This window comes from Spermophilus citellus (genome assembly GCF_964194105.1).
Source record: "Spermophilus citellus genome assembly, chromosome: 5".
Classification (NCBI taxonomy): domain Eukaryota; kingdom Metazoa; phylum Chordata; class Mammalia; order Rodentia; family Sciuridae; genus Spermophilus; species Spermophilus citellus.
The window spans coordinates 52,609,050-52,626,014 of record NC_138186.1 but is presented as its reverse complement, the minus strand read 5'-3'; the positions used below and the strand labels follow the sequence as shown (position 1 = coordinate 52,626,014).

The 16,965-nt window shown below is 53.8% G+C and overlaps 2 protein-coding genes across 2 annotated transcripts in view; one reads left to right on the top strand and one right to left on the bottom strand.

Moving 5' to 3' along the window:
* Positions 1 to 1,127: 1,127 nt before the first annotated feature.
* Positions 1,128 to 10,188, top strand: BNIP5 (BCL2 interacting protein 5; the record flags this gene model as incomplete). Its single annotated transcript, XM_081294979.1, has 9 exons — positions 1,128 to 1,719; positions 4,499 to 4,563; positions 4,792 to 5,038; positions 5,974 to 6,105; positions 7,066 to 7,127; positions 7,298 to 7,526; positions 8,066 to 8,185; positions 9,247 to 9,311; positions 10,099 to 10,188. Coding segments are annotated over 9 exons (1,602 nt in total), but the record flags the coding sequence as incomplete, so codon positions are not given.
* A 6,377-nt stretch (positions 10,189 to 16,565) lies between these two features.
* PNPLA1 (patatin like domain 1, omega-hydroxyceramide transacylase) overlaps positions 16,566 to 16,965 on the bottom strand; it is a gene marked incomplete at both ends in the record, with an annotated part of 38,498 nt that continues 38,098 nt past the window's right edge. Inside the window, 2 exon segments of the mRNA XM_081293749.1 lie at positions 16,566 to 16,618; positions 16,621 to 16,745. Of these exon segments, the coding sequence (XP_081149875.1) occupies positions 16,566 to 16,618; positions 16,621 to 16,745 (178 nt within the window).

The following is a 16,965-nucleotide window of genomic DNA, read 5'->3' as shown; positions in this document are numbered from 1 at the left end:
AATGCACGATTTATATCTCATGCTGCTAAATAGTCCTTAGTCCGTGGTAAAGCCACAGTCCCAAAGCAGAGGAGGCAACCTGGGGACCTAACTCCACGGGCATCCCTGGCAGCTCAGGTTCGGGACTCAGAACCATATTTTCTTTTTCTTTTTACTTCACCAAAGGGCAAAAGAGGTTCTGGGCAACTTTGGAAAAATTGGGAAGCCCCAGGAATTTCATATTAAAGACACCTAAATGAGGTTCAGTGGGCTCAGCCCACCTGCCCAGGGTGCTTCCAGGAAGAGGGGTCTCTCAGCTTTCCAGTGGTAGCTGCTTTGTCCCAGGGTGGAAGGAGGCCCCTTGGGGGCAGGGGAGGGACATGTTCGGACATGTTTCTAAAGCCCCGTTGGCTGCAGAGGGCAAGTGGCTGAGAGGACAGTCCAGAGTTGGAGGCTACCGTCCAGGTCAGCACAGATGGGGGGCTGGACAGATGTGCTTTGAAAGTGAGGCCTACAGGCTTTGCTGATGGGCCCAATGTGGGAATGAGAGAGAGAGAGAGAGAGATAGAGAGAGAGAGAGAGAGAGAGAGAGAGAGCAGTCAGGGACAATTTCACATTTTGGGCCTGAGCAGTTGGAAGCACAGAGATACCATTGACTGAGCTGAGATAATCCTGACAGCAGGCGGCAAGTCTGGGGCATGTTTCAGATGAGGACATGAGTCAGCCGTGGCACGAGGCACACGTGAGCTGCCTAAGCAGCCGGACTTGGCCGGACTCCAGCGGCATTTGTTCCCTGTTGCTGCTGTAACAAAATTCCACTAACCCAGTGGCTTTGGGACAACCCGGATTGTCTGCAGAGTCCAAATCCGGGGTCCAAAGTCAGTGGACTGAATGAAGGCGAGGGTGGGGCCCTGTCCTCCGGGGAGGCCCTCCAGGTGCCCCTGACCAGCCGTGAGGTCTGGTTGTGTCTTTCTCCTAGAGGTTGTTGAGGACTTTAAACAGGATAGCAGCTTTGGGAAAGTGTCACCTGGAGGGGCTGACATGGGCCACAGGAGCGGCAGGTTGCGTGGGTCTTCAGCACTGTTAGCTCACCTTGCCATCTCCCTCTGGCCTTTCCTAAAGGGACTGTTTGTTTTGGTTGTAGCCCGATGGAGACCCCAGGGGGACCACAGAAGCCCTTGGCATGCAGGAGAGTCCAGTCTCTGGACAGGCCTCAGGCGCCCAGGAAGGACTCTGGGTCGGGGAACTGCCAGTGCCTCTCCTTTTCCACCACTCCCTGCCGGAGGCCCCTTCGCCGCACGTCCAGCGACGGGGCCAGACACTCCGGGATCCCAGCTCAGTCTGCAGAGGCCCAGGGCACCGTCACCACAGCCCTCACCCTGGAGGGGATGAGGGGGCTTCTCCCCAGTGAGCAGAGGCCCCAGCAAGATGTCAAGAAGCACAAGGCCCAGAGGCGGGCCCAGCAGGGGTGGCTGAAGGCCGTGCTGAACTTCTTCTTCCTGAGGGCAGGCCCAGAGGAGCCCAGAGAAAAGGCCAGCAAGAGGCCCAAGGGGAAGGAGGAGCCCACAGAACTCCCAGACAGCCCAGGAGAGCCGGCCCTCAGGACGAGAGCCCGCCACAAGAAAGCCAGTCGCAAGAGACACAGTCATAGGAAGCACGATGCTGAGGACCCGGAGGCAGGGCTGCCCAGGACAGAGGCTGCCTCCGTGGAGGAGGCTGACCCAGGCCCAGCTGGCAGTGGTGAGCTGACCGCCTCTTCCTAGTGACCCCTGCTCCACCCCAGGGGGCTCTCAGCTCTGTGGCCGAGGGCCTGAGGTCAAATCCCTGGAGGGACGTCTGTTCCCCCACCGGGTGGCCTGGGGCTGGTGACTCTCCCCTCTGAGCCTCCCTTTTTTTTTTTTTTTAATTCACAAAATGGAGGTAAAATATACTAGCTGTGGTCCCCACAAAAGTGCTAGTGAGCGGAGTCATTATTAAGCACTATTGAGTTTGAGGATCACAGATGAGGACAAATGGGAAGGTGGGGGCGGGGAGCGTGTCTCTCCCCCCTGGTCCCTATCTGGCCACCAGGGTGCTCCTTCTAGACTTTGGTTCTTGGATGGGCTTGAGCCAGTGGCTGTCCCCTCCAGAGCCTTTTCTTCCTCTTGTGTGAAATCAGAGCTCTGGTCTCTGAGGTGACTTCCTAGCCCGACTCCTAGGACGCGGGGGTTGATTGTCACCCATACCTGGAGGGAAATGGTGCTTTGCCTTTTTTTTTTAATGGGGAGAAGAGCCTCCAGGGAGATCCCAGATCAGAGGGGGACAATTGAGAGGGACGACTGGGTGGAGGTGGCCTCTTGGGAGATTTCAGAGTCTTGGGTTCAGCTCCCAGATGGCAGCCACAGGGCCTCATGTGCAGCCAATTCTGCGCTGTTTTCTCAGATGGATTCAGAAAGTCACAGGAACGTCACCCACGTGTCCACTCCCACGCTCACGCCCACCGGCTTTCATCTCTATTCCAGGCGGACACGCACACGATTCTAATCTGCACCCATCCTTGCCCATCGAAGTGGGTGGTGCCGGCTTCTCAGGCGTTTCTCCCCAAGCCCCGGTTTCCCAGCCAGAAGAGCACCTCAGGAAGCCTGACCGTGAGTCCATCTATAGTGTCCTTTCGGTCTGTGGTGGGGGGGGGGGGCTGTCACCAAGTGAGGTGGAAGGCTCTGCGTGGTCACTGAGACCTCAGATCTCCGTGGCTGATTTCTCTTGCCTCTTCTGCGGCTTCTGGCCACATTGGCTTATTTTAAGAGTCTCACAGAAGGGAGTCTGGGGATTTGGAAAGGCTGTTGGCAGAAGCTCCTGCCTTATGTGTTAACGAGAGTGGGACTTTGTTTTTAGTCTCAGAGTTTACTTTATTTTAAAAATACATAGAACAGTAGGGACCGGGGGGGGGGGGGTGCAGCTGGGTGGCAGAGACCTCGCCCTGCATGCAAGGGGCCCTGGGTTCAGTTCCCAGCACCTCACACAAAAATAAAAATGAACTAAACAGAGAAATAAATAAATAAAATAAAAATATATTGAAGCGTGGTAGGAATGTGTGTCAATGCACGCTTGTATTCCCACAGTTGTCTGGCTGTGGGCTTCGGAGGTGTAGGTATGTGTAATTTTGTTGTGGAACCATTTTAGAACAAAATGATCCTTCATCTCTAAAGACTTAAACCCGCACCGTTAAGAAATAAGGGTGGCGTCCTAGGCACCTACAATATCATTATTGCTTCTTATAAATCAAAAATGACCCCCTGTTCATCTAATTCCCTGTTAAAAATGGCCATATTTTAAAAAGCTAGAAAATGGAGCCAAATCTGTGCTGTTTTCTCAAATGGATTAAGAAAGTCACAGGAACAGTCACCCACGTGTCATCTGTCAAAGAATAGCTAGCAGACACTGAGCTAGTTATTGTGTAGGGTATTTAGTTATTTCACAGCAAATTATTTTCTCACCCTAGAGGGAATCAGCTGATTGATTGAGGAAATGAACTAGAAGCCAAATGGGATTCATGAGTGAGAGGGAAGTGACTGAGGGGTGAGAGAAATCCGCAGGTGGCCCAGGGGGACCTGTTTTCATCTCCTGTATAAACCCCTCGGCTGGCAGCCAGCAGAGGACAGTCTGGGCACACTGCCCTTGAACAAGGTCACCAAAGGAAATAATTTCCATCGTTTTTGGCTCCTCCTTAATGATTTGGGCCTTGGGCCGAGACCTGGACACAGTGGCACACGCATACCTGCAATCCTAGCGGCTCTGGAGGCTGAGGCAGGAGGATTGAAAGTTCAAGGCCAGCCTCAGCAATTCACTGAGACCCTGGCTCAAGATAAAAAATAACATAAAAAGGCTGGAGATGAGGCTCAGTGGTTAAGCGCCCCTAGGTTCCATCCCTGGTACCAAAAAAGAAAGAAAGAAAGAAAGAAAATGGGGGCTGAGATATAGTGGAGGCATCCATAGGTCTGTGCCACACATCCTGATGTCCTTCTCTCCTTCTCCTTGGTTAGAATAGGGAATTATCATTTTCCCCACTTGAATTTTGCAGGGTGGAGGAAGGTCAGTATTAGGCTTGCAAAGTGTTTCCAAGCCCTGCCCCTCATTGGATGGCCTCTAATGGAGGCAGAACAGGGATTATGTCAACCTTACACAAGGAAAGAGAAGAAGGCCCAGGGAGGGTAAGAGACAGCCAAGGTCACACAGCTCGCTGAACTCAAAGTAGATGTTCACAGATTTGTTAGTAGGGCACAAGTGGAATGCCTGGAAGGCTGAAATTTCCTGCATATAATATCATGCTTTGGGGCAGAATCCTTCCCTTGGGGATCCTCCCACTCTCTCTCAGGACAGCTCCTGGAATGTGGTGCTTTCCCCCTTCCAACCCGAGGAGCTGTTTTGAGAGGCCCCTCCCCTGATCCAGAAGGCCCGAGCTGGTCTCATGTCCAAGAGGGTCGTGGAAAGTGCTCTTTGTGCATTTGGAGAAGGTGACAGGGCATGTGCTCTCTTCCAGAAGATGCTGTCATCCAGAGGATCGTGGAATTGCTCAAAAAAGTGGGAGACCAGTGGGAGGAGGAGGTGAGGGGCGAGCATCTGTGCACAGCCCAGGATGCTGCTGCTTCTCCTGGTTCCAGCCCCACCTGTCCTTCCCGCCTGCCCTTGCACTGTCTGAAGCCTCCATCTGCTTCTCCGGCTCAGCGCTTCCCCCAGCCCCCTAAGTGCTTGGCTGCTCCCCAGTTTTCCCGGGAAGCTCTCCCTCTCTTGGTACTTAGGGATCTGACTCAGTTTCTGTTTTCTTTCCAGCAGCAACTTCAAGTCCCTCAGCTAGAGGTGGCTCTTCAAAACCCCTCCCCGGTCTGCAAGAGGAAGTCCCAGGAGAGAAAGTCCAGCCTCAAGAGAGCCTTTTCTCTTAAGAAGTACGGCCCCGGCCCCGAGGAGTCCAGGAGAGCAGGGGCTGCCGATGTCCCCAGTGCAGAGGCCCGGCCACCCAAGAAGTCCAGCTTTCTGCCCATGTGTGTCGGTAGCCACCGGTCCTCCATCTCTAGCAGCCCTGGTGAGCAACTCTGGCAGTTGCCATAGCAACACTGCAGTTGCCTCCAGCTCTGGAACCTTCCCAGGGCTGGGATTGGCTGCTGGAGGGCCATGGTCTGTCCTGAACTGTGTGGGACGGGCTGCAGAGGACAGGGGGAACCCCAGCAGGCCGCCGCTCCTCTCTCAGGCCCGGAGCCCACTCAGCCCTCCAGGGCACTGTGTTTGGAGGACCCACCATTCATGTCTCACAGCCTCCGCCTCCTCCTGCTGGGGGGGTGGTGGGGGGGCGCACAGGATGTTCAGGAAGGAGATGGAGCAGAGATGCAGGGCGCCTGAGCGGTGCTTTCCTTGTCCTCCCATGTCTCTGTCCTCACAGCCATCTTAGGAATTGAGGTTATTGTCCCCATCTTACAGATGACAGAATGGGGTTTAGGGAGGCAAGGTCATGTTCAAGGTCACCTGACTCATTAGCACAGAGCTAGCAGGAGAAAGGATCAGATAGATTGGTCCTTCCTGGGGGTCGGAGAGGACCAGCTTCATAGGGGGTGCTGGACCAGGGGGATTACTGCCCAGAGAGGAACGGGTGGTGCTCAACACCAAGGAGTGGTCCAGAGGTGGGCACCTGGCCTCGGGGAGGGAGCTTCAGGCACAGTGATTCTGACTGTGATCCTTGATTCATGCCATAGAATTAGGCCCCTTCTCTCTGGGGATCAAGTGAACATGGTGGAGGGGTGGAGCCCAGGGAGGGAGGCAGGGCCCCCAAACCAGGAAGGCCCGCTCTCTGAAGGCATAAAGGCTTGGAGCTTGGTCTGGGCCAGCAACCCTGGGACACAGCCCAGCGCCCAACTCACCTGAGTGGCAGCAGGGCCTCAGTGCCAGCTGCCAAGGTACCACCTCAGAGTCAGGGCCAGGTCCTGGCCTCTCCGATCCCTGAGACCATTCCATTCTGCTTCCCAGGCTTGGAAGGACCCGAGGTCCACGAGGCCCTGTCTGCAGATGGGGAGGGCCTAAGTCCCTCTGAACCGCCCACCCACGCCAGATGCCAGGGACCTGTAGAGGAGCTGCCGCTGGACAGGGCCTCAGAGTCCAGTCAGTATCCTGCCCCTTTCCACAAAGACCCTCGGGAAAATGCTGGTCTGACTCTTTCACTTGCAGAAGAGAAACTGAGGCAGAGAGAGGCAGTGGCATGTTCAGACTTCCCATAGAGCCACCTTGGGGCCCAGGGCCCAGGGCCCAGGCCTGGATCAGGCTCCTGTTACATGCTCTCTTAAGCATCCCAACCATCGACAGTTGCAGTGAGGACACGCATGTGGCCGAGGCAGCCAGTGGGCAATGGAGGAAAGCGCTGTCCCTGGCAAGGGCTCCACAGATGGTGTGAGCTTTAGGCCCCGCTTTCAACCTGAGTTCTGACCCCTTCTAGTTCTATGAAGTGGACAGATTGCTTTGTCTCTGACTCAGTTTTCTCACCTGTGAGATGGGCTGATCACAGAATCTTCTTCCTGGGGTTTCTAGAAGTTCTAAATGAATTCAGGCCCACGAGGTCTTCAGGGCAGCCCCTGCTCACAGCCAATTCATATCAGTGGGGTCCATTGTTATTAGGTGGGCCAGCTTGGGAACAGAAAAGGATAGGGAGTGGGTGGGACGGGAGGGGGGCTGTTGTGACTTTACTGTTGGCAGCCAGGCCTGGGCTTGTATCATGGTCCGTTCTGAGCAGCTGAAGATGCTGAAAATATCTTTAGGATCTCTACTTTTGCTGCCCAGCCTGCCTGGAAGGGAATTAAGAAGGCCTGGCTCTTCCGAGATGAGGGGTGCAGGGTGAGGGGTGTGGGGAGCAGGCTCAGGTGCCTTCTCAAGAGTCCAGAGTCCCTAGTTGGTGAAGGAGAAGGGAACTTGTTCCCAGGAAGCCAGCTCTGCCTTCTGAGGATCTCATGAGCACCCCGAGGGGCTGGGGTGTGAAGAGGTTCACCCAGGGAGCCCTGGTGTTGGGCGACATGGAGGCTGAGCTCAGAAGACTTCTCTAAGCACTTTGGTCTTTTTTTTTTTTTTTAGACAAATTCATCCAGAAGATCCTTGCCCTACTCCAAGATGCCGAGGAGCAGGAGGGACAGCAGGTGAGGACCCCAAGCTGCCCCTCTGGCTCCTTTCAGCCCCCTGCCCGCTCCAGACCACCCTCACTGCTCTTCTGGGGGTCCCCCCCTCCAGCCCGAGGGCCTCTTTCCCCAGCTCACCTGCGGTCTCCTCCAGGTCAAGGCCCACTCACTTTCCCTCACCTCCCCCACAGCAACCCCAAGTGCAGGAGGTGGAGGTGGCTGTGGAGAACCCGGCCCCAGTCTGCAGGAAGAAATCCCAGGAGAAGAAGTCCAGCCTCCGGAGAGCCTTTTCCCACAAGAAGCACAGCTCCAAGGAGCCCAGGAGGGAAGGGACCGTCCCAGAGGCCGGGACACCCAAGAGGCCCAGCTACCTGCCCTTGTGTGTGGGTGGCCACCGGTCCTCCATCTCCAGCAGCTCGGGTGAGCAGGCCTGGCGTTGCCATAGTAACAGAGGCTTCCTGGAGGGCAGGGGGTGGCCTCTGTGTGGCCACGGCCATCTTGCCTTCTGCTCTCTGCTCTGGGCAGAGGAGGGGTGTGGGGTGGAGAGGAGTGAGGACCACTGATAGGTAGAAAGGGGTTCCTTGGCATTTATGGAGTGCCTACTATATGCCACTGTCATGCATATCTCATGTAACCAGCTCACAGCCCAGGGGGATCCGGCTTAGGACCCCCATTTGACAAAAAGTGAAAGTGCAGTTTGGACAGAAACTCAGGCTTCTTTCCTCAATTGCTTCATTCCAGACGGAGGCCGAGGGCTTGGTGTGTGGAAGGAGTTAGTTCTCTGGAGAGAGCAAAGGGAGCTCTGTGAACTCCTGCTCGCAGGGCGGGGTGGTCAGGGGACTTCCCGAGGACCTGGGAAGCAGGGCCCAATGACCATAGCTTCTGGTGGGCCTAGATGCAACTCTATGGGGGAGTCTGATTTGGGTGCAAAACACTCACCCCGATTCTTTCGCCCTCAGATCCAGAACATTCTGAGTTCCAGGAGCCTTTGGCTGCCGAAGGATTCCCAGCAGCATCCTCCCAGACCAGAAGCCACACACCAGAAGGAGGACCCCCGCCGGAGGACACGTGTGAATCTAGTTAGTACCACCTGCTCTCACCTGGGCCGGCTTCCTGGGTGCTTCTCCTCTGCATGGACTCACAGGCTGAATAGGAAGCAGTTCCCAGGAGGGAGCAGAGGGTCAGCTGGGAACCACCCCAGGAGATCCCGGAGCAGGGCAAGGGCAGGGCTCAGGTCGAGAGACCCGGCTGTTCTGCGAGCTGGAACTTGACCTCCTCACGTGATCACGTGAAATCCTTGCTTGCCATGGTCTCCGGGGGTGATATCCTGGCAGTCAGGCTCTCCACGGGGGGGGGGGGGGAGCCCTGATTTGTGGCCTTTGAAGATTTTAGTTGTATCAATAATCCCTGTGGCCGATTTCCAGCTGCCAACAGTTTGCAGTGACTGCTCCATCAGTTTCTGCACAGTTTCAGTGACCTCCGTGTGAGGCGCCCAGGCCACCACGCCACTAACCGGGTGGGTGGGGGCGTTCCTGCTGCCACAGGAACCGTGGTGTGTCTCCTGCTTGCATTCTGATCAGCTGCTTTTATTTTTATTTATTTCTTTGTTTTGGGCACCAGGGATTGAACCCAGGGACACTTAACTACTGAGCCACATCCCCAGCTCTTAAAATTTTATTTTATTTTTTTTTTAATTTAAGACAGTGTCTCTCTGAGTTGTTTAGGGCCTTGCTCAGTTGGTGAGGCTGCCCTTGAACTTTCAATCCTCCAGCCCCCTGAGCTGCTGGGACTACAGGCATGTGCCACTGTGCCCTGCTGATTAGCTGCTTTTAGTCCAAGCTTCCATTCCTGACATTGGGAGGCCTCGGTTTTCCCATCTGTCAAATGGAGCTGGATATGGTGATAGGGGAGGCAGCACAGGTCAGAGACCCTTCTATTTCTCTGGAGCAAGCCCAAATAAAGCTCCCACACGCCAGTGCTGGTTTAAGGAAAGATTTTCTTTGCCTGTCATAACTCATCTGTGCGCCACGTTTTAAGATAATGTACTATTTATATTGGAGGACGGTTGCTGCAGCGTTTGATTGTGGGGACCGGGGTGTCAGCCCACATGCAGTTCCTCACCCTCCCTTCCTTTCCCTAGAGGAGGGCATCATCTGCACCCTAGTGGAGCTGCTCCAGGAAGTGGATGGCGAGCTGGGGGACCAGGTGAGCACCCCTCAGCCCTCCCCAGGTCTCATCTACCCACTCTGGGACCTGGGTTCAGTCCCCATCTCTGGGTGGTCTTAGACATGTCTCTTAACCTCTCTGAGCCTCAGTGTCCTCTTTTGTAAAATGGGGGATAATTATCTACTTGACCAAGTTTAATGCCTACATAGAAAATGCCAGAATGCAGGAGGTGAGGCAGTGTCTGTTTAAAATATCACAATGCTCAGTGGCTCCTCCCCCACCAGCTAAGACCTTCCTAGTTCAGATCTTCAGCCCACGTCCCACCACCCTGCAGGCCTCCTTGTGCCCATGTCCCTCCTGCCCCTGGGATCTCCTCTTCTGCAAAGTCCCACCCCGTCCCAGGTCTCCATTCCCCATCAGTGTCTCCTGGGATCACCTAACAAATCATCTCTCTATACCCAAGTCCTTGTCTCTGGTCAGCTTGGGGGGAACCCCAGCTCCCGTATACCATCATGAAGAAGTAACTGGCTGGAGGAGTCAGGGGAGTCCCAGCCATCCCTGCACTAGACATTTTACAGACAAGATCTCCATCCTCCCACGGATCCTGGGGGTCAGGGATATTACTCTCATTTTACAGATGACCCCACTGGCTCAGGAGGTCACAACTAATCAGGGTCAATTCTGGGTCCAGAGACCTGTGGACAGGTCTGGATGTGGGGCAGCAGGGGAGGTGAGGGAACTTAACTGAGGGGCCCAACCCAGCTACGTGGGCTGGGGACGGTCCCTGTGGGCAGCACTAATGGCCTGATTTCATTTCTGCTTCCAGATTGGGCGGCACCCCAGCTTTAAGAGGTTTTTTTACGAGTTCTCGGACTCCACCCTCAGGAAGCTGGTGGCCACCCTGCGCAGACGGAAGACTCACTCACCCGGTGGGGCCAGGAGCCTCGCCCAGAGACCCTCCCCATATGCCTTTGGCTTGGTCCACAAATTCGCTGGCAGCCACAGCCGCACCATCTGCAGCCTCATGGGCTCCCGGGGCCACTGCGTCCAGCATAACTTCACCCAGTTCCTGTCCAGGGAGGCCCAGCCGGTGAGAGAGGGCGGGGAGACAATGACAAATAGGACAAGGGACGACAGGGCGTGGGCCTCGGTGGGATCTGCCTGCTCTCTTCTCCCTTGTGTACTCTGTTCAGAACTTGCAGGATTCAGTTCCAATGTCACCTCCTCACTGAGGCAGTTCTAAAACACGACCCCCCGCCAAAAAAAAAAAAAAAAAAATCACTGATTTTGCTCCATGATTAGTATGGTCTTTATTCAGCACTGGGCGCCAACTGTAGGTACCTTTGCACATGTCTTAACTAATGACGTCTGCTCCCTTAGCTGGTCTTATTATTTCATAGGTTCTGCTCTTGGCTTCCCAGTTCTAGGGTTATAAAATTTATATAACAAAAAGGGAGGTTCAATTTCAGATAAGGGTGCCCGAGGTAGACCAGAAGGCTCTGAGGGCTGCTCAGGGCTCAGGAGTGCAGGTGTTTGAGGGAAGAGCAGCTTCACCTTCTGGTGGCCTCCGATCAGCAGGTCTCCCGTCCCCTTTTCCAAGGTCCTTCAGATCGCCCGCTTACCGTCACTCCACCCAGACTGAGTGATGGTAGAAGCTACTGAGCGAGGTGTGATTTTGGAAAAAGCAGATGTTATCTTTGTTGGTCTTGGACAAACCGGCCCAGAACTGCTAGCTGGAGGTCCCCTGGGCAAGCAGTCCTTTTTGCAGTGATGTCACCATCACTCAAAATGCATCTGTCATTGGTCATCCTCTCTTGGAGTTGCCTTTAGAAGCCCCTGGAGAGGGCCCTCTAGAGAGCCAGTCCTACTGTGTGACAGTTGCGTCTTACCAACGCTCTGCTCCACGTGGCTGACTTTCCTGTGGTGACTCCTTGTGACTTTAGACCTCTCTTCTCAGCCTCACTGTCTTCTCTGGAGAGTGGGATGTTCTGGAGAATTTGCTCTCTAGGGTGGGCTAGGGAATGGCTCATACAGAATGATCTCAGTTCTTTGTCAAAGATACTGTGGGAAGATGGGCTCAGTCGCCCTAAACCCGTCCTCTGGTTTCACTCACTGTTCATTCATTCATCCTTCATCCAACCAGCAAGTATTAAACTCAATCTGCAGATATTGACAGGGACCTGTGTGCTTCGCTGTGCTAAGTGCTGCGAGGTGCTCGGGAAGGTTCTGCCTTCAAGCACTTCACGTGCTCGTGGAAAAGAATGTTGACTGGTGACGACATTAAGTAGCAATCAGAAGCCAGAGTGTCAATGAAGCCAGTTGGTCCTGGGAGGCTTCCTGAGAGTCGAGGCTGGGGAGGCTGTAGTGAGAGGGAGGATAGGTCAGCTCTGGAGGCAGGAGACAGGAGGCTTAGGCAGGAGAGGCTACAGGAGCAAGGACCTAGAGGTGGAGCTCTTGCTGGTGTTGGTGGCAGCAGGTGGTCTACTGTTTGCAGAGAGGGGCCGACACAACATTGAGGTATGGCTAAAACTTCTGTCCTTCTCTTCCCAGAACATGCCAAGTCCTGAGTGTCAAAGTCCAGATTGAAAGCTGTGCCTTATGCTCAAATGCCCTCGAACTAACAAACTGATTGGCAGCTTTCATTGGAGGCCCTGAAGATGCTCCGTGACGCCCCGATCTATGCTTTACCAGCAGGCCCGAGACAGCAACCGACGACACTGTGCACCATGCACCCTTGTCTGAGAATGTACCGGGCCTTCATCCACAGAGCTGGAGGCGGGGGCTGTGTCGGGGAATCAGCCCCAAGCTGGGAGTCAGGAGGCCTGGGCTCCGCCTGCCGAACCTGCCCCCGACCTAGCAAGGCCCTGTGTGCACCAAAGATTCTAGTTACCAAGAGGAGGTCTATTGACGTTTCCCCAGATACTAGTTTTAACCTTTTCTTTTCTTTTTTTTTTTGGTACCAGGGATTGAACGCAGGAGCATTTAAGCCACTGAGCCACATCCCCACTCTTTCTTGATCCTTTGTTTTTGAGACGGGATTTTGCTAAATTGCTTAGGGCCTTGCTAAATTGCCGAGACTGGCTTTGAACTCTTGATCCTCCTGTATCAGCCTCCTAACCGCGTCCAGCCCCCAAGATATTAGTTTTAAATGAGTTTTAGTTTTGGAAATAGTTTTTATTTAATTTCCAACCAGAACATCCCCATGCATTAAGCAAATGTGCATCTATGTGTAGCACGTCATTTACTCCATTCACCAGTAGCTTAATGCTCTTGGGGATTTCCAACCACCTCCCAGGAGGGCTCTGCAGACCCTAGATAGGGGCGGTCTATAGACGGATGAACCCCTGGTCGCTCAGAATCCTCCTAACCCTGTGTCCTATAATTAATTCTATGACCAGAAAAATGAAGTTGATACCTTGTACCTCTCCCATCTTATAGGTTTGCTAAGAATCAGAAAATGGATGTGAAAGGTCCTGAAAATTACATGGTACCGTGTCCATGGAGGATTTTTTTTTTTTTTTGTACCAGGGATTGAACTCAGGTGTGCTTTACCACTGAGCCACATCCATGGCTCTCCCCCCCCCCTTTTAAAAAAATTTGAGACAATGTCTTGCTAAATTGCTCAGGGCATCACCTAGTTGCTGAGGCTGTCCTCAAACTTGTAATCCTCCTGCCTCAGCCTCCTGAGCTGCTGAGATGTTATTTTTATTATAGCTACATGTGAGTAATTTCCAGGAAGTGAAGGGCTTTGAATTGGACTGAGATGGACAGTTACCCAGGTGTGCACTGCTCAAGAGGACCAGACCCCAGGAGGTACTGTCACAGCCGGAGCCTGCAGATTTATAGATTCATGATGACAGTTTTTCAGCGGATGGAAGTGAAATGTCTTGTAAGGGGCTTGTTTTGTGTTTGCACAGTGATGAAGTGTGGGGGCTCTTCATCCTACACAACTGAACAGATCCAAAGCTTGAGTCCCATGGATCATTTGCTTCACATCACATCTCCCTGCGGGCCTGACAGGGCTGCAAACAGAGACCTGACTCCCTTGGACATGGCCTGGGACACGTGGCCATGGGGAGAGGACACTAAAACTTGGACAGCAAACTTGGTGGATCAAATAGCCCTGTTGGGCCTGTGGCTCAGCCTGAGGGGGCAGGGGAGGGAGGAAAGCCCAGGGTAGGGGGGCTCTGGGCACTTGGAGGGGACTGGCCTCAAACCTAAGGCCAGTTCAGCCAGATGTATTCTGTCTGGAAGGTTTTTACTTTTTATTGTTGTTTCTGAGGAGTGTGGGGGTGGGGTGGGCTATTTATGGATTATTTATGCAGCAGCATTCAGGAACCCCGCGGTGCAGAGCCAGGTGGAATCGAGGTCAGGAACCTCTGTATCTAGCTTCTCATCAGGAGCCATGTCTTTGGGCTGTCGAGTGGTTGGTGTGAGTCTCCGATGCTGGCATCTGAGCCTCGTTTTTGTACTATATTATTTGATTAAATAAAGAAGTTGGCACAGAAGTGTGATCTGGATTATTCCAATGGAGGCCAGGCAGATGCCCTCCTGCTGCGTCCTTGATGATTGGGTGGGGACGAGGGACTTGTCCCCTGCCCCCAGGCTTCTCTCTGCACCCTCTCCAGGTGTCCCGTCCTTGGGGTGACAACTCACTGACGCAGAAAAATAAAGGGTCCTGGGCTGGGGTGTCAGGAGACCCGGGATTTAGTCCAGCAGCCCCAGACTGGTGACCTTAGGGGCAGGACATGATGTGCCCTCTGGACCTGACATTCTGCCACTCCGTGGCTCCCACGGTGGCAGCTCATTGTGCGTCTGGGGAGATCCAGGTTGGTCTCGAGTCTACATGATCTCTCATCCGTCCTGCACTCTGATGCCCAAATTCTGTCACTTAGCACCAAAATTTTTGTCCAGAAAACATGGTCTCCATAGAAAGCCATCGAATCTCCTTTTCCCTCGGTGACGGACGACACAGGATCTACTTCTCTTCAAACCCTTGAAGGCTCAATTATACTCTAAAGAGATCAGGAGAAGACAGCCTTGAAATCCTCACCTCAAAGAGGAGGAAACCAAGGCTCAGAGTGGGCGAGTGACTGGTTCAAGGTCACACAGCCACCCACGACCCACCTTGGTGCCCTCCACCATCTGATCCATTAGATCACAGATTCAACCCACAGTTACCCAGCACTTTCGAGGTGCCGGGTGCCATGCTGACACTCTGGAATACCAGACACAAAGAGGTGTGGCCCCTGTCCTCGGGATGCTCATGGACCCACTGGTTATGGGGATTTTGTGACAGTAGGAATACAGGGGGGTGGACTTGGTGGAGGTGATGCATAAGGACGGCCTCCCTCGCTGTACACCATGGCCAACATGCTGCTGCCTTGAGAGTCCGTCAGAAGGTGGACGAGTGACCTCAGGACACTGTCTCTGAGAAGATGCCCGGGGAGGCGGTGCTCCATGGTGAGTCCTGGACCATGGGCTGGGCAAGGGGCAGCAGGGTCAGGCTGGGCAGGGTGTCACTCAGCAGCCTTGGAAGACAAGACCGCGCCTGGCCTCGGCCTTGACACCAGCAAGACCCCTGGTGTCCAAGGACAGCACAGGGGGTTCACCCACGGTCCACGAGCGTTGCTTTATTTATTTTGGGGGGGCATCAGGGATTGAACTCAGGGGCACTCGACCACTGAGCCACATCCCCAGCCCTATTTTGTATTTTATTTAGACACAGGGTCTCACTGAGTTGCTTAGGGCCTTGCCATTGCTGAGGCTGGCTTTGAACTCTCTATCCTCCTGCCTCAGCCTCCCAAGCTGCTGGGATTACAGGTGTGCACCACTGCACCCAGTGTTGATTAAAAAAAAAAAAAAAAAAAAAAAAGATAAAAAGGAGAAAGGAACAAATGAGAGTCACCAGCTTTAGCAAATAAAAGTCCAGGGTGCCCAGGTAATTCTGAGTCCCAGATAAACACACGATGGTCACGGGTAGGGACAGACTTCTAAAAACGACCGATTTGGTGTTAATCTGAAATTCGAATTTCATACCACGCCCTGTATTTTGTCTGGCAACACTGAAAATGATGGGAGAATAATTCTCTCAATTGTCTTGAAATCAGGGAAATAAATCAAAGCGAAGGCAAATCTGCAAGGGGATTTATTGATCCTTTAACTGCTATTGAAAGCATCTAGGCTCTAAATACAGAACGAAGACAATACTCATTAGTAAGTTCAGTTCTTCCGAGTACCAAGGAATAAGTGTTCCCCAGAAGACAGAACCCCCCTTCCCACGCGTCACCTGCCTCTGGGCTGCTGAGAACACAGAGGCCAGCCTGGACGAAAGGCCGGTGGCCAGGAGGGCCACTCGGGGGGACCCTCCTCTTCTCTGCCACACAGACCCCCAGCTGCTCCCTTGTCTGGGCCACAGGAGCAGCCAAGGAGGCAGAGGACACACAGTCCCGGGACCCAGGCTCTCCTCGGGCTTCTGCATCGGGCATCTGGTCCCTGCAATGGCCCCCGCCACAGCCCCCATCTCAGTTCACATCCGCACCCTCCCTCCCTGGGCTCCTGGGCTCCCTGGGTTTTGCATTCCAGGATTTGTTAATCAAACTCGCTGAGAGCAGCAGGAGGCGGGGTCTGGGCTTGTCCTCTCCCACTCCAGCTCCCGTTTCCTCTCCGGGTTCACGGCTTCCTACTTCTGGACAACCCCCTCCACCACCAAGGGAGGGCTTCCCTAGCCTGGGTTCCACCAAGGACATGGCTTCCTGACTCATTCCCCTGGGGCAGCCCTGACTAGTGGCCAGGCCCTGTGGTGGCCAACCTCGTGTAAGGAAACTGGAAATGTGGATTTATGCTAAGCCCGTGGGAAGCTTCACTTTATCATTCAAGGGTCCTTTGCGGCTCTCCTGGGAGGTGATGAAAGGGTGTCTGAAACATTATTCAGTGTATAAAAATTTGAGTGGTGCTTGGTGTTTCAGGAAGAGGTGGGGGTGGAATGGTCTCCTGATAGCTGAATACGGTTGTGCGGGTGGTACACTGTGCAAGGGTACGGTGCCGTATCAAGGAGGTAGGCAATTCATAGGCATAGAAATGTCCTTGGTATTGGTACAGTTTTCTAGCAGTTGACAGTCAAGATCTTGTTTTAACAAAATTCAATATAGCAACAGTCCATCGGCTGACAGTCAGGCTCGCCAGAAAGGGGTGTCATCTCTTAGTTTCCGAGGTGCTGTATAGGCTACTGTTGTCCTTGACCATGACCAGGAAGGGGAAGGTGGGGGCAGAAAGGAAGTTGGATTGACAGGATCAGGGGTCAGTGGAGCAACCTGGGAGAGGACAGGCAGGGTCTGGCCTTGGGGACACCCAGAGGGATGCCACACCTCAGGGCGGCTGTGTTCCTGGATCCGGCTGGGATGAGGCCTGTAGGTGACCCAAACTATGTCGGGCGTGGAGAGCAGAGGGAAGTCCAGGGAGCAGGGTGCAGACCTGGGGGAACACATGTGAGAAGAAACAAGATACAGATGGGAAATAAGTAGAAGACCTAAGTTCCAAGCCTTTACCTGTGTGACCTTGGGCAAGTCACTCGCCCTTTCTGGGCAATGGCAAAAAGACCCCTGCAGAGACCATCTCAGAGATATGTCTGGGCGTAGACTTACATATTCTTGGATAATTTTCAAGTCTGTGGTTCTGCTGGGGAGCCCTGCAG